The 15,437-nt window shown below is 43.4% G+C and overlaps 1 protein-coding gene across 5 annotated transcripts in view; it reads right to left on the reverse strand.

Annotated features, from left to right (window-relative positions):
* LOC105683393 overlaps nucleotides 1-15,437 on the reverse strand; it is a 105,044-nt gene that overhangs the window by 18,254 nt on the left and 71,353 nt on the right. For all 5 annotated transcript variants that reach the window (XM_048652987.1, XM_048652985.1, XM_048652989.1 and 2 more), the window contains 38 exons: nucleotides 15,082-15,411; nucleotides 14,556-14,861; nucleotides 14,157-14,462; nucleotides 13,752-14,069; nucleotides 13,353-13,676; nucleotides 12,934-13,248; nucleotides 12,544-12,873; nucleotides 12,131-12,439; nucleotides 11,749-12,054; nucleotides 11,345-11,662; nucleotides 10,938-11,261; nucleotides 10,543-10,860; nucleotides 10,118-10,447; nucleotides 9,732-10,037; nucleotides 9,348-9,653; nucleotides 8,948-9,265; nucleotides 8,488-8,817; nucleotides 8,083-8,397; nucleotides 7,673-8,005; nucleotides 7,283-7,588; nucleotides 6,897-7,202; nucleotides 6,448-6,762; nucleotides 6,040-6,369; nucleotides 5,652-5,966; nucleotides 5,225-5,554; nucleotides 4,837-5,142; nucleotides 4,440-4,745; nucleotides 4,046-4,363; nucleotides 3,617-3,946; nucleotides 3,214-3,528; nucleotides 2,806-3,135; nucleotides 2,415-2,720; nucleotides 2,026-2,331; nucleotides 1,637-1,954; nucleotides 1,212-1,535; nucleotides 814-1,128; nucleotides 410-742; nucleotides 18-317 (listed from right to left, as the gene is read on the reverse strand). In XM_048652987.1, coding sequence (XP_048508944.1) covers nucleotides 18-317; nucleotides 410-742; nucleotides 814-1,128; nucleotides 1,212-1,535; nucleotides 1,637-1,954; nucleotides 2,026-2,331; nucleotides 2,415-2,720; nucleotides 2,806-3,135; nucleotides 3,214-3,528; nucleotides 3,617-3,946; nucleotides 4,046-4,363; nucleotides 4,440-4,745; nucleotides 4,837-5,142; nucleotides 5,225-5,554; nucleotides 5,652-5,966; nucleotides 6,040-6,369; nucleotides 6,448-6,762; nucleotides 6,897-7,202; nucleotides 7,283-7,588; nucleotides 7,673-8,005; nucleotides 8,083-8,397; nucleotides 8,488-8,817; nucleotides 8,948-9,265; nucleotides 9,348-9,653; nucleotides 9,732-10,037; nucleotides 10,118-10,447; nucleotides 10,543-10,860; nucleotides 10,938-11,261; nucleotides 11,345-11,662; nucleotides 11,749-12,054; nucleotides 12,131-12,439; nucleotides 12,544-12,873; nucleotides 12,934-13,248; nucleotides 13,353-13,676; nucleotides 13,752-14,069; nucleotides 14,157-14,462; nucleotides 14,556-14,861; nucleotides 15,082-15,411 — 12,051 coding nt within the window. The remainder of the gene's footprint in view (nucleotides 1-17; nucleotides 318-409; nucleotides 743-813; nucleotides 1,129-1,211; nucleotides 1,536-1,636; nucleotides 1,955-2,025; nucleotides 2,332-2,414; nucleotides 2,721-2,805; nucleotides 3,136-3,213; nucleotides 3,529-3,616; nucleotides 3,947-4,045; nucleotides 4,364-4,439; nucleotides 4,746-4,836; nucleotides 5,143-5,224; nucleotides 5,555-5,651; nucleotides 5,967-6,039; nucleotides 6,370-6,447; nucleotides 6,763-6,896; nucleotides 7,203-7,282; nucleotides 7,589-7,672; nucleotides 8,006-8,082; nucleotides 8,398-8,487; nucleotides 8,818-8,947; nucleotides 9,266-9,347; nucleotides 9,654-9,731; nucleotides 10,038-10,117; nucleotides 10,448-10,542; nucleotides 10,861-10,937; nucleotides 11,262-11,344; nucleotides 11,663-11,748; nucleotides 12,055-12,130; nucleotides 12,440-12,543; nucleotides 12,874-12,933; nucleotides 13,249-13,352; nucleotides 13,677-13,751; nucleotides 14,070-14,156; nucleotides 14,463-14,555; nucleotides 14,862-15,081; nucleotides 15,412-15,437) is intronic.

Genomic DNA, 15,437 nt, shown 5'->3' on the forward strand with positions numbered 1-15,437 from the left:
TTTCACGATTATCTTACCTTCCACGGGAGAGCAAGCGACGAATGCATTACCAGATGTACCAGATGGACAAGTACAAATTGGAACGTGATTGACAACACTACACAACGCGTTTTGGCCACACGTTCCGATACAAGGATCTTTGCATTTGTTTCTTATGCATGCATCAGTACGTGAACAATCATTATTCAAAACACATTCTGGGCGACAGCCTATGAATGGATCGCCTTGGAAGTCGGACAAACAGGTACAGATACCATTCAGACATTGCGTATTTGCCCCACATCTGGAGCAAGGATCAACAGGCAGTGGATCTTTCGCTGAAAAATGAGGCATGTTGAAATGAAACTTGTTTATACGAAACAACTTGAAAGTTTTCTCGTCTCTTATGTATGCGTAGAACTTTTCTTACGTGTGACCAAAATTGGTGTACATCTCGTAAACGGATCTCCGGTGTAACCTTGAAGACAAGTACACATCGGCGTATGGGTAAACACATTACATTCAGCACCTATTCCGCAAGAACCAGGACACGGATCTCTACATTTTGATTGCAGACATGCTTCGTTACTCGGGCAATCAGAATTTATCGTACATTCTGGTCTACAATTAGGCGGCGATCCAATGAAACTCGCCAAACAAGCACAAGATGCTTGACCATTAATGTCTCGACATTCTGAGTTCTGACCACACGGTGAAGGTACGCAGGGGTTGACATACGACGGTTGTTCAGGTGGTTGATCAACTACAAATAAAAATCATGTTTTAATTTTTGTAGTTGTGACACCAATTTAGACATTTTCGTCCTCTACTTACGAGGTATTTTGAAACAGGTAACGAACGGATCTCCTGTGTAACCTTGTTGACAGCTACAGATCGGGCTGTGATTTATTGTTTCACATCTTGAATTCGTACCACATGTTCCTGGGCATGGATCGATACATTTTTTGTTAATACATGCCCGATTTGTTGGACATTCCGAGCTAACAACACATTCTGGACGACATGCTGGCGGACTTCCCATATACTCAGGCAAACATGAGCAAACTGCCTGGCCATTTATAACGCGACATTTGCTGTTTGGGCCACATTGCGATGGGTTGCATGGGTCAGAGACAGTTGGCTGGGTATCTGAGGGAGAAATTACGGTAGTGAATTTTAAAACAAAAGAGATTACCATAACTGAGAGAATTCTTAACAGCTTTTTCGCATACCTTCAATGATAAGGGTGCAATAATTGAAGGGATCGCCTGTGTATCTTGCGAAGCAAGTGCACATTGGCAGATGATTAATGACTTGGCATTCTGCGTTATGTCCGCATGTTCCTGGACAAGGATCTTTACATTTTGAATAAATGCATGCTTGATTTGACGAGCAATCGGAGTTTAGGACACATTCTGGTCGGCAGCCTTCGTACGGATTTCCAAAATAGTCTGGAATGCAAGAACAAGACCCTGCTCCATTGAGCTCTTTGCATATGGCATTTGCACCGCATGGAGAAGGCTGACAAGGCCTGTCGGGTTGCGTAGGCGGTGATGCTACAAATTAATATCATCATGAATTATTGTTGATTTAATTAAGACAAAGTTGTGAAAATAAATTTTCTCCCTCCGAGAGATGAATAGATTATTATACTTACGATCCCTGAAAGTGCACTGCGTGAAAGGATCTCCGGTGTAGGAATTCATACATACACACATGGGAGTATGACTAACAACGCGACACTCGGCATTAGCTCCACAAGAGCCAGGGCAAGGATCCTTGCATTTTTGGTTAATGCATGCCAAGTGGCTAGGGCATTCACTATTACTGCTACATTCTGGCCTACAGTTTGGTGGAGATCCTGTGAATTCTGGTAAGCACGAACAGGATGGAGAATCATTTATGACCTGGCACAGGGCATTGGGGCCACAGGGTGACGGTTGGCATGGGTTCACGGTTTGCGCTGGTTCGTCCACTGCAATAGGATTTTTATAATTACAGTAATGGAAAAACGTTTCTTGAATCTGATCTCACAAATATCCTTACAAATTGGTGTGCATCTGATGAAGGGGTCGCCGGTGAATCGTATAGGACAGCTGCAGATTGGATTGTGATTAACGACTTCGCATTTAGCTTTTATTCCACATGTTCCAGGGCAAGGATCTTTGCACTTTTGGTTACTGCAAGCTTCATTTTGGGGACAATCTGTGCTCACTACACATTCTGGTCGGCAAGTTGGAGGACTACCAACGTAACCACTAATGCAAGAACAAACAGCTTGTCCATTTATGACGCGACATTCGCTACTGGGTCCGCAAGGTGTTGGGCTGCATGGGTTTGATGGAACCAGTACTGTTGGGAAATAGATTTAGAAAATCAGGGTTCTCGAAATTATGGAAGCTAGTAACGTTATGGACTCGTAAAAAATTACACACCTTCTATTGGGACGCAGTGACTGAAAGCATCGCCGCTCATGTTCTCTGGGCAACTACACATCGGTACATGATTTATGACAGTGCATAGAGCGTTACTAGCACAGGCCCCGGGACAAGGATCTTTGCATTTATTGCGGAGACAAGCCTTGTCACGAGGGCAATCTGCGTTCAGTACACATTCAGGTCTACAACCAGCGTATGCATTTCCTTGGTATTCTAATAAACAAGTGCAAATGCCGTCGTTACATTCAGCATTTGGACCGCACGGTGACGGATTACACTTATCCACTGGCACTGGGTCAACAGCTGCAATAGTAATCATCACTTTTAACTGAACCGTTGCATTTCGATTTTTTGGTTTTTTGTTAGTATCGTGAATAAAAGTTCTTACGGAGTGGCGGACGCGGGCTGCAGCTTGTGAATGGATCTCCCGTGTAACCTTCAGGACATATGCACATTGGAGTGTGTGTTACAACAGCGCACTGAGCTCCAAAACCACACGATCCAGGACAAGGATCTCTACATTTTTCGTTAATGCACGCTTGATTGCTCGGGCACTCGGCATTGATGGTACATTCTGGCCTACAGTTCGGCGGTTGTCCAATGTAATTGTTCAGGCAAGTACAAGCTGGAGTGCCACCGATATTACGGCACTGAGCAAAACTACCACACGGAGATGGGACGCATGGATCATACTGAACGGGTACTAGGGGTTCAGGAGCTGTAAATAAAGTAATTGGCATATTACGTAGGGTTGAAATCAACGAATGATTTCTTCGTCTGTCGAAAATGTGCTTACATGGAATAGGTGTGCATCTAGTAAATGGATCTCCACTGTATCCAGGTAAACAACTACAGATTGGACTGTGATTTACAACGACGCAGTTAGTTTGGAGACCACATGGGCGAGGGCAAGGGTCCACACATTTTTGATTCACGCATGCAAATTGCGATGAACATTCCGAACTGGAGACGCACTCGGGTCTACAAGCTGGTGGGCTGCCAATGTATGTGGGAAGGCAAGAGCAGACTGCTTGTTTATTCAGTACTCTGCACTGGCTGTTGGGTCCACAAGGTGATGGGTTGCATGGCTCAACTATTTCTGGTGTGTCAGCTGAGCAAAGAGAAATGAATGTCTTTATAGGGGGAACATTGAAAGCGAAAAATTTAAGGCCGAGGCTTGGGTCGAATTAGAAACTTACAAATTGGCTGTTGGATGGAACAGAACGTAAAGGGATCGCCAGTAAATCCTGAGCGACAGTTGCAAGATGGTAAGTGATTAATCGCTGCACATTCCGCGTTTTGACCGCAAGCACCTGGACAGGGGTCTTTACATTTTGATTGAATGCAGGCTTGGTAAGATGGGCAATCCGAATTAATAACACATTCAGGTCTACATCCTTCGTAAGGGTTTCCTTGGTAGTCGGGTAGACATGTGCAAGATCCGGCACCGTTCAATTCTTTGCATATCGCGTTTGAACCACAAGGTGTAGGTGAACAGGGAGAGTGTTTATCTTCAGGAATAAGATCAACTAAAACATGGAAAATACAAGCAAAGTTGATATCAAGTTCTGAGCGTCACGAAGGGCTTTGTGTCTAGGGTTATTCAAATTTTCTTAAATTATCCTTACGTTGAGCTTGGAAGCATTGAACGAATGGATTTCCGGTGTAATAATTCAAACACGCACAATTTGGTGTATGACTAACGACATAACACTCTGCATTTGCGCCACATGTTCCAGGGCATGGATCTGTACATTTTTGATTGAAACATGCTTGATGGCTTGGACAATCATTATTGCTAACGCATTCGGGTCTACAATTCGGAGGTGACCCTATGTACTGTGGTAAACAAGAGCACGAGGGTGATTCGTTGATAACTTGGCATTGCGCATAAGAGCCGCATGGTGAAGGTTGGCACGGATTAACTGGAGTGGGGTCATTGATTGCTGCAGAAAACATTTTGTCGCATTATTAAATTGAAATAATTGATCATTATTGTTTGGAACAAGATCAATTTCTTACGTAATACGGAACATCTGATAAACGGATCGCCGGTATAACGATCAGGGCATGTGCAAATAGGATTGTGATTGATTACGGCACACATTGCTTGTAGTCCACATGTACCAGGACATGGGTCCCTACATTTCTGATTCGTACATGCTTCACTCCTTGGACAATCAGAACTAACGAGACATTCTGGTCTGCAGGACGGAGGGCTCCCGATATATTCGGGAGCACAAGAACATACCGCTTGGCCGTTTATCTCACGGCAAATGCTATTAGGACCGCAGGGTGATGGGTTGCATGGCCTTGTATTCACAGGAGCTATGGCGAAATATAGTATGGGATTTAACTTATTGTCGTAGAGTGATATTTCTTCGCTTATAAATGAGGTTTACGCTATGCTTTCGCGTACCTGTTACTGTTTGGCATGAGAACAATGCATTTCCGCTCATACCGGGTGGGCAGCTACACATTGGAGTGTGATTGATAACGTTACACAGGGCATTTTGTCCGCAGGTACCAGGGCATGGGTCTATACACTTATTGCGCACACATGCTTTGTTGGGATAGCAGTCCGTATTCAGGACACATTCCGGTCTACATCCGGTATATGGATCGCCGAAATATTCAGGTTGACAAGTACAGATTCCATCGTTACATAATGCGTTTGGACCGCATGGTGATGGATTACATTTATCTATGTCGATGTGTTCTATAACTGCACAATAAAAATGGTTGAAACATCGGTTCAGCTAGAGAGAAAATTCCTGATATACCTATTTTAGGGGGTTTAGTCTTACTTGGTGGCTTGTAATAACAGTTACTGAATGGATCTCCGGTGTAACCTTCGGCGCAAGTGCACACGGGAATATGATTGAATACGCTACATACTGCGTTCAATCCACACGATCCCGCACATGGGTCACGACATTTTTCATTCATGCAAGCTTTGTTGCTTGAACAATCGGGGTGGATTGTACATTCAGGTCTACAATTCGGAGGACTGCCCATGAATTCAGACAGACATGAACATGACGGTGTTCCTCCTATATTCTGGCATTGCGAATATGGACCACACGGTGATGGGAAGCAAGGATCTCTCTGGATTGGTTGGTCATTTTCGACTGGGGCTGTAATAAAAATATTAAGATGCGTTACGTTATTCTCGCGAGATAATTAAATGAAACGAGTTGGTGGAATGAGTGATTTCAGAATAATGATTCTTACTTTGAATTCCGAAACATCGTGTGAACGGATCTCCAGTGAATCCATTCTTACAAATACATATGGGGCTGTGATTTATGACATTACACATCGTGTTTGCTCCGCATGGATTAGGGCAAGGATTGACACACTTGGATTTTATACATGCCAGACTCGATGGACAGTCTGAACTCACTAAACACTCCGGTCTACAAGCTGGAGGGCTACCTATGTAAGTTGGCATGCACGAACAAACTGCCTGGCCATTAATTTCCCGACATTGGCTATTTGGCCCACATGGGGATGGCTCGCATGGATTGCCTGGGTCAGCTGCAATCGCTGGTAAAATGACGAGGCATTAATAAGATTCTCGGTATGGAATATGGCGTGAATACTAGATCGGATTGCTTACTTGGTTCTCTGATTGGGTGACAGTATCGGAATGGATCACCAGTGTATCTTTCAAAACAGGTACATGTTGGCGCATGATTTAGCACATGGCATTGTGCATTTTGGCCACATGCTCCAGGGCAAGGATCTTTACATTTTAATCCGCTACATGCTCGGTTAGAGGAACAGTCTGAATTCACCACACATTCTGGCCTGCATCCTTCGTAAGGATTACCAAAATATTCTGGCAAACATGTACAGGAGCCAGCGTCCTGTTGCACCCTACATTGGGCATTCGCTCCACAAGGGGATGGAATGCAAGGGGTTGGTGTTTCATTTGGTATCATGTCAACTAAAATGAATGAGGTCGGATATGAATAGTTGTCACTTGGGTTACTGTTAAGTAATACGGATTGGTGAAAAAGCTTACATTGTTGAACACATTGCGTAAATGGATCGCCGGTATGACCGATGGGGCAAACGCACATCGGCGTATGACTGATAACGTGGCAATTTGCGTTAAATCCACAAGAGCCAGGGCAGGGATCTTGACATTTCTGATTGATACATGCTAGGTGAGACGAGCATTCGCTGTTACTAACACATTCTGGTCTACACTGAGGTGGCGAACCGATAAATTCAGCTAGGCATGAACATGATGGTGAGTCATTAATTACTTGGCACTGCGCATTAGGACCGCAAGGTGATGGTTGGCACGGATTTACATGCTCCACGGGTTTCACAGCTTGAAATTGGACAATAAATCAATTAGATTATTATTCTAAATGTAGCATGAATAAAACCACAACATTCTTTAGTCGTAATAAAACTTGGAAAGTTGTGATTTCATGCAAACATGTGTACTATGAGTCTTCTTACGGATTGGTGAACATCGAATGAATGGATCTCCTTGTAAATTGCTGGGACAACTACAAATAGGGTTGTGATTGATAACGTTGCAAGTCGCACCGATACCGCAAGTTCCCGGGCATGGATCACGACATTTCTGATTATTACATGCTTCGTTTTGAGCACAGTCTGAACTGACGGCACATTCCGGTCTACAAGTTGGCGGAGAACCTACGTAACCAACGATACACGAGCATATTGCATGGCCGTTACTCTGTCGACACTGGCTATTTGGTCCGCAAGGGGATGGTATGCATGGATCGGTATAAATTGGCGCTGAAATTGTCAATCCATTAATTCATGATATCTACACCCGACAATAAGTCAAAAAAGTTCAAATCAATCCATACGCATACCATCTAGCACAGAACAAAGTGCAAATGCATTTCCAGTCATTCCTGGTGGGCAACTACACATAGGAATGTGATTATAGACATTGCAAATGGCACTTTGACCACATGTTCCTGGACAAGGGTCTAAACATTTGTTCCTAATACATGCTCTGTTAAGCGGACAGTCCGTGTTCAGAACGCATTCTGGGCGGCACCCTGAGTACGGATCACCTTGGTACTCGGATTGGCATGTGCAAATGCCATTGTCGCACTGAGCGTTTGGACCGCAAGGGGAAGGATTGCATGGATCTTGTTCAACAGGCACATTCTCTGTAATAATAATTCATAATGAGGTGTACGTCGATAGGATAAATTCACTAGGGAATCTACGAAGTAGGTATAAAATATCCTTACGATGCGGTGTTGGGGAACAACTGGTAAATGGATCACCAGTGTAACCCTGTATACAAGTGCATATTGGCACATGATTCATCACATGGCACTGCGCCTGTAAACCGCACGAACCGGGACAAGGATCTCTACATTTTTCTCGCATGCAAGCTAGGTTGCTTGGACATTCTTGATTGATTGTGCATTCGGGTCGGCAATTCGGAGGTGCTCCGATATAGTTTGATAAACATGAACATGAAGGAACTCCACCTATATTTCGACATTCTGAATACTGCCCACAGGGTGATGGGATACAAGGATCTCTTTGAATTATTTCATCCTGACCCGGAGAAGTCACTGAAATTGCAATTCCATATCGGTATAGTAAACTGTATTGAATTCTCTGGATATTTCTACTAACGAAGATTCCTTACTTGGCGCTTGGAAACAGACGGTAAATGGATCGCCTGTATATCCTTGTCTACAGCTGCATAATGGAGCATGATTGATAACTCTGCAATCTGCGTTTTGGCCACATGGCGTGGGACATGGATTTTTGCATTTTTGTTGTATACATGCTTGATTAGAAGGGCATTCTGAACTGACAACACATTCAGGTCTACAATTCGGTGGGCTACCAACGTACGTTGGAAGACATGAGCAAACGGCTTGGTCATTTATTACCCTACATTGACTATTTGGACCACAATATGCTTGACCACAGGGGTCAGATTTTTCCACATCCGCAACTGGGAATAATAAAACAAATTATATTGAGATATTTGTAGTTAGGGAAAACTAACGTCTGCGGTAACAGGTACTCTATAATTGAAACTCACCAACTGGCTGTTGTAGCGAACAGTATCGATAAGGATCTCCGGTGTAGGAAATATAACAGGAGCATATTGGAACATGACTTGATACCCGACACTCTGCATTCGTACCGCAAGTTCCTGGACACGGATCTACACATTTAGCCCGGACACAAGCAAGATTCGATGGACAGTCTGAGTTCAAAGTACATTCTGGTCTACAGCCTTCATACGGGTTTCCGATATATTCGGGCAGACAAGAGCAAGAACCGGCTTCGTTTCGTTCTGTACAAATTGCGTTCGCACCACATGGAGATGGCAGACAAGGGGTTGGTCTTTTATCAATAGGGTCCTCAACTGTAAATATTTTTTCACATTCAGGTATTGTGTGTTAAGAAAGATAATCAACCGGCGTGAATTGATTTCAATTAATTTTGTGAGAGCTAATACCAAAGAATTTGTTAATAAAAACGATTGAATATCTTACATGGCTTGACGAAACAATGCGTAAATGGATCTCCCGTGTGTCCGATGGCACAATAGCACATCGGGGTATGGCTTACGGTTCGGCATTCCGCATTAGCACCGCATGAACCTGGACATGGATCCTTGCACTTTTGATTGATACATGCCTGATGACTAGGACATTCACTATTGCTCACACATTCGGGTCGACAATTTGGTGGGGATCCAATGAATTCAGGTAAACATGAACACGATGGTGAATCATTGATAACTTGGCAAATTGCATTTGCACCGCAAGGAGATGGCTGACATGGATCAATTGTCACAACCGGAGTTTCAACTGGAAATAATAATGATCAAGGTAATCGGGTGTACCTAATGACTGCTACGTGATGTTGGAGAGGAAATTCAATAAGTCTTACGCATAGGTGAACATCGCACGAATGGATCTCCTGTATATCTAACAGGACAGTGGCATATGGGGTTGTGATTAACAACCTGGCAAAGTGCGCCCAAGCCGCATGTTCCAATGCAAGGATTTCTGCATTTTTGATTATTGCAAGCTTCATTTTGTGAACAATCAGAACTGACTACACATTCTGGACGGCATGATGGTGGGCTTCCAATAAATCCAGGTACACAAGTACAAACTGATTGGCCATTATTACTTCGACATTGGCTATTTGGTCCACATGGTGACGGATTACATGGTGACAAAACTTCGGGATCTATTGAAGATCATAAATAAAATTAATAATGATTTGACTCAAGTGAAATACCAAAACTACAGATAATGAAATGGGTACCTCGCGTTGGTGAGCACAAGACGAAGGCATTGCCTTCGAATCCTTGTGGACAACTACACATGGGTATGTGATTTATTACACTACAAATTGCATTGCTGGCACATGTTCCTGGACAAGGATCAAGACATTTGTTACGCATGCAGGCTCTATTACGGGGACAGTCCGAATTAAGAACACACTCCGGTCGACATCCTGCGTAAGGGTCTCCTTGATGCTCAGGAAGACATGAACATATTCCATTATCACATTGAGCATTTGGACCGCATGGTGACGGGTTACATAAATCAGTATATTGTGGTTGGTCCGCTAAAATAACATGTTTTCTAGCTCAGTTGTCATACTAAATCATAGATTAGTGTATCGCATTTTAAAGTCAGTTAACTTACGCTGCACTGGATTCGGGTTACATTGAGTGAATGGATCTCCGGTATAACCTTCAAGACATGTGCACATTGGTGTATGATTGATCGTTGCGCATTGTGCATTAAAACCACATGAACCTGGGCATGGATCTCTACATTTTTCTCTTATACAAGCCATATTGCTCTGACATTCAGCATTGATTGTGCATTCGGGTCTACAATTTGGTGGACTGCCCACATAATTTGCCAAACAAGAGCAAGAAGGAGTGTCACCAACAGGTCGGCATTGAGCATTTGCACCACAAGGTGATGGAATACAAGGATCTCTCATAATTGGTGGATCTGATGGTTTGACTGAAAAAAGTTGTGATGTTGAAAAGCAAGATAATATAAGAATATGGAAATGCGATTTTCAGTGTAGTATAATCGAACATAAACTCTAGACATACCTTCCATCATGAGGAAACACTGTGAAAATGGATCGCCCGTATAGCCGTTTTTGCAGAAACATATTGGGCTGTGGTTTATTACTTTGCATTGCGAGTTTCTACCACATGGTTCTGGACAGGGGTCTATGCATTGTTGGTTCACACAAGTACGAGTTGAAAGACACTCTGAGCTAACTACGCATTCAGGTCGACAGGCTGGAGGACTGCCTTTGTATGTTGGAAGACATGAACATACTGCCTGATCATTATTAACGCGACATTCACTATTTGGTCCGCAAGGAGATGGCCTACAAGGGTCACGTTTTTCGTCCTCATTTACTGTAAAATACGATACCAATACTTAGAGCTAGATCATGATTATTTCCGGTTTGAAAATTTGGGATGCGTCATCTCACCAATAGGTTGGAAAATGTTGCAGTAGCGGAAAGGATCGCCTGTATATCCTTCGATGCAAGTGCAGGTTGGTGCATGGTTTATGACTTGGCAATGAGCATTCTGACCGCAAGACCCTGGGCAAGGATCTTGACACTTAGATCTTATGCATGCTAAATTTGAAGGACAATCAGAATTCATAACACACTCTGGTCTGCATCCCTCGTACGGGTTGCCAATGTATTCAGGTAAGCATGAACATGATCCAGCACTGCCTAATTCTTTGCATATTGCATTTGCGCCACATGGAGTTGGGCTGCATGGCGTTGGCCTTTCCTCGATATTGGCTGTATGAGAAGATGCAAGGGGTTTTTGATAAAAACTTGAGGTTGTTGACATTTATGGCTATGGGTAAAGAAAAAAAGCTCACGTTGTAGTACGGAACACTGCGTAAATGGGTCTCCAGTATAACCGGAAATGCAAGTGCACATCGGTGTATGACTGAAGACGTGGCATTCAGCGTTTGCTCCACATGATCCTGGGCAAGGATCTTTGCATTTTTTGTTGATGCATGCCTTGTCACTAGGGCATTCACTGTTAGAGACACATTCTGGTCTACAGTTTGGTGGAGAACCAGTGAATTCAATGAAGCAAGAGCATGACGGGGACTGATTTATAACTTGACACTGGGCATTCGGTCCGCAGGGTGATGGCTGGCATGGATCGACCGGCTCTTGTTGTACTTGAGCTATTTGGGATAATGAGAATTTGTATCATGAATGAGGCTATCTTTTGTTTTGAATTATAAAGCAGACTCATAAAATCAGATCTTACGAATTGGGGTGCAAGATAGGAATGGATCTCCTGTCAGACTTTGAGGACATGTGCATATGGGATTGTGACTGATAACTGAGCATTGTGCTCTGAGACCACAAGTTCCAGGGCAAGGGTCCTTGCATTTCTGATTAATACAAGCTTCATTTTGCGCACAGTCGGAACTGATTGTACATTCGGGTCTACAGGAAGGAGGACTTCCCACGTATCCTTGCACACATTTGCAAATTGCTATGCCGTTAATTTCCTGGCAATGACTATTTGGTCCGCATGGTGATGGCGAGCAAGGATTCCTGATAATCTCGTCTAGCAGAATTAAATTCGAAATTGATTAGAAATTGGAAATTGTATTTAGCGTTATCAAGAATAATAAAATAACTACCTCGCATTGGTAAACATTGGGTAAAAGCATTTCCAACCATTCCTGGTAGACAGCTACACATGGGCACATGATTTGCTGTTATGCACTGAGCATTTATACCACAGGTACCCACGCATGGATCTACGCATTTGTTTCGAATGCAGGCTCTGTCACGAGCGCAATCATCGTTCACAACGCATTCTGGTCGGCATCCAATGTATGGATCACCGTGGTATTCCGCTACGCAGGAACAAGTTCCTTCTTGGCAAATTGTATTCGAACCACATGGTGAAGGATTACATAAATCCTGCTCTATGGGATAGACTTCGGCTGAAAGTGGTACACCATTTTAAAATATTGCACAACAATCGAAAGGGATTTGAATGAATTAAAAACTCAAACTTTAGAGGAACAAGAAACTAGATCATGCTTACGTCTTTTGGGTACGCAGTTAATGAATGGGTCTCCTATGTAACCATCTTGACATGTACAAACTGGAGTATGATTTATAACGTCGCATCGAGCGCCTAAACCACAAGAGCCGGGACATGGATCTCTACATTTCTCACGGATACAAGCCATATTACTGGTACATTCTGGATTTATCGTACATTCCGGTCTACAGTTTGGTGGCGTGCCTATGTAAGTAGGTAAACAGGAACAGGATGGTGCACCGCCAATATCACGACACTGCGAATACTGTCCACATGGGGACGGTAAACAAGGATCCGTTTGAACAGGTGGTTGATTCTCGATTTGTGGACCTAAGAAAGTTATGAATGGTTAAATTTAATTCCGGTCGCGAATTATAATCGAATTCTTACGTGGTATGGGGAAGCATGATGAAAACGAGTCTCCCGTGAAGCCTGGTCTACAAATGCATATCGGACTATGATTTATAACTTTGCAGTTTGCATTTCTTCCACATGGATCCGGGCAAGGGTCTACACATTTCTGATTTATGCAAGCTCTGTTCGTGGGGCATTCAGAACTGACTACGCATTCTGGCCTACAACTGGGTGGTGCACCACTATATGTTGGTAAACAAGAACAAACGGCTTGGCCGTTGTTTTCACGACAAACACTGTTTGGACCACAAGGTGATGGTGAACATGGATCAGTTCGGTCAGCTTCCACAACTGTGATGAAAGAAAAACATGTTAGGTCACTCCTTCGCAACTTGACAGTCTGTCGTCGGGTTGTTGAATTCTGTCGGTTTTTATTGTAATGTTCATACACCTACTTGTGTCTTGTACTCTGTTACAGTATCGGAATGGATCTCCTGTGAAGCCAATATTGCAAATGCAAGATGGAAGATGGTTTATTACATGACACTCTGCATTCTGCCCGCAAGTTCCTGGGCACGGATCCTGACACTTTGAACGTATGCACGCTTTGTTCTGAGCGCAATCTGAATTTATTGTACATTCTGGGCGACAACCTTCATATGGATTTCCGATATGATCTGGCAAGCAAGAACATGCTCCGGCGCCATATCTTTCCGTGCAAATAGCATTGGAGCCACATGGCGAGGGAGTGCAAGGCAATGGATTCGCCATTGGTTGAACTAAAACGGATTACACAGAATTTTAGTAATTATGCTTCTGAGAAACATAAGGTTTTCTCTATATTAGGTGCTCACTTTGCTCGATGTTACATTGAGTGAAAGGATCTCCTGTGTAGCCAACAATACAAATGCACATCGGTATGTGACTGACCACATGGCAATCAGCATTTAACCCGCATGATCCGGGACAAGGGTCTCTGCATTTTCGATTAATGCAAGCGAGATGACTAGAACATTCGCTGTTGGTGACACATTCGGATTTACAATTAGGAGGCGATCCAATAAATTCTGGTAAGCAAGAGCAAGACGGGGAGCCGTTAATGACTTGACATTGGGCATTCAGCCCGCAGGGTGAAGGCTGACATGGGTTTGTCTCAGGGATAGGATCTTGTACTGAAAGTATAAATGATGTTTAGTTACACAAAGTGCAAATTGAATATGATATTTTCATAGCTGCCAAATAAAAACTGAGCGTCTCACGTTTTGGTGAACATCTAATGAATGGATCGCCAGTTAAGTGTGGTGGACAACTGCAGATCGGATTGTGATTTATGACTTGGCACGTCGCCGCGATTCCGCATGTACCTGGGCAAGGATCTCTACATTTTTGGTTTATGCATGCTTCAGACTGAGAACAATCAGTGCTGACTATACATTCTGGTCTACATGATGGAGGACTGCCAATAAAACCTATCACACATGTGCAAACAGCCAAACCATTCACTTCTCTACATTGACTATTGCTCCCACATGGTGATGGATTGCATGGATGTGTAGCTACGGGTTCTATGAAGGATGTAAAAACATTAAAATCAGATTTCATGTCTAATTAACAATAAGACAGATATGTGGTTTAAGTATTAGTGGAAAAAACCGTACCTCTGAATGGCGTACATAATACAAATGCATTTCCTGTCATGCCTGCTGGACAACTGCACATTGGAACATGGTAATACACATTGCATTGAGCACTTTGACCACAAGTACCAGGGCATGGATCGATACATTTGTTATTTTTACAGGCTTTGTCTAGCGGGCAATCTGTATTGAGTACACATTCTGGGCGGCACCCAGAATACGGATCTCCTTGATATTCTGGCAAGCAAGTGCAAGTGCCTTTACTGCATTGAGCATTTGGACCACAGGGAGATGGATTGCAAGGGTCTGTTTCGTCAGCTTCTGGTTCTGTAAAAATATGTATTTCCCGAAAAGATTCGAAATAAGATGACTTTGAGCAGGCTCTAAGGCGAGCGATCAGAAGTAGGATTTTTGAAAACTGAAAACTACGCTGAACATCGATACTAATAGTTGAGACTTGGAATAAATTTTTCTTCATAAAACTCCCTTCCTGCCGCCTTAGTTCCTTGAACAAGTAATTGAGAAAATTTGAATGATTTTTTCTTACGTGTTTGTGGTTTGGGATAGCAGTTACTGAATGGGTCTCCAGTATAGCCCTCAAAGCAAGTGCACATCGGCGTATGATTGATTACCGCGCATTGAGCACCCAAGCCACAAGAACCAGGACAAGGGTCACGGCATTTTTCTCTGATGCAAGCAGTACTGCTCGTACAATCAGAATTTATCGTACACTCGGGTCTACAGTTCGGTGGGCTGCCGATGTAAGTTGGCAAACAAGAACAGGAGGGAGACCCCCCAATGTCACGGCATTCAGCATGCGGACCACAAGGTGATGATGCACATGGGTTTCTATATTGCTCAGGGGTCGATTGCGGTTCTAGAATATTACAAGGTATTGACGGG

This window comes from Athalia rosae, chromosome 3, assembly GCF_917208135.1.
Source record: "Athalia rosae chromosome 3, iyAthRosa1.1, whole genome shotgun sequence".
In the NCBI taxonomy this organism is placed as follows: Eukaryota; Metazoa; Arthropoda; class Insecta; order Hymenoptera; family Athaliidae; genus Athalia; species Athalia rosae.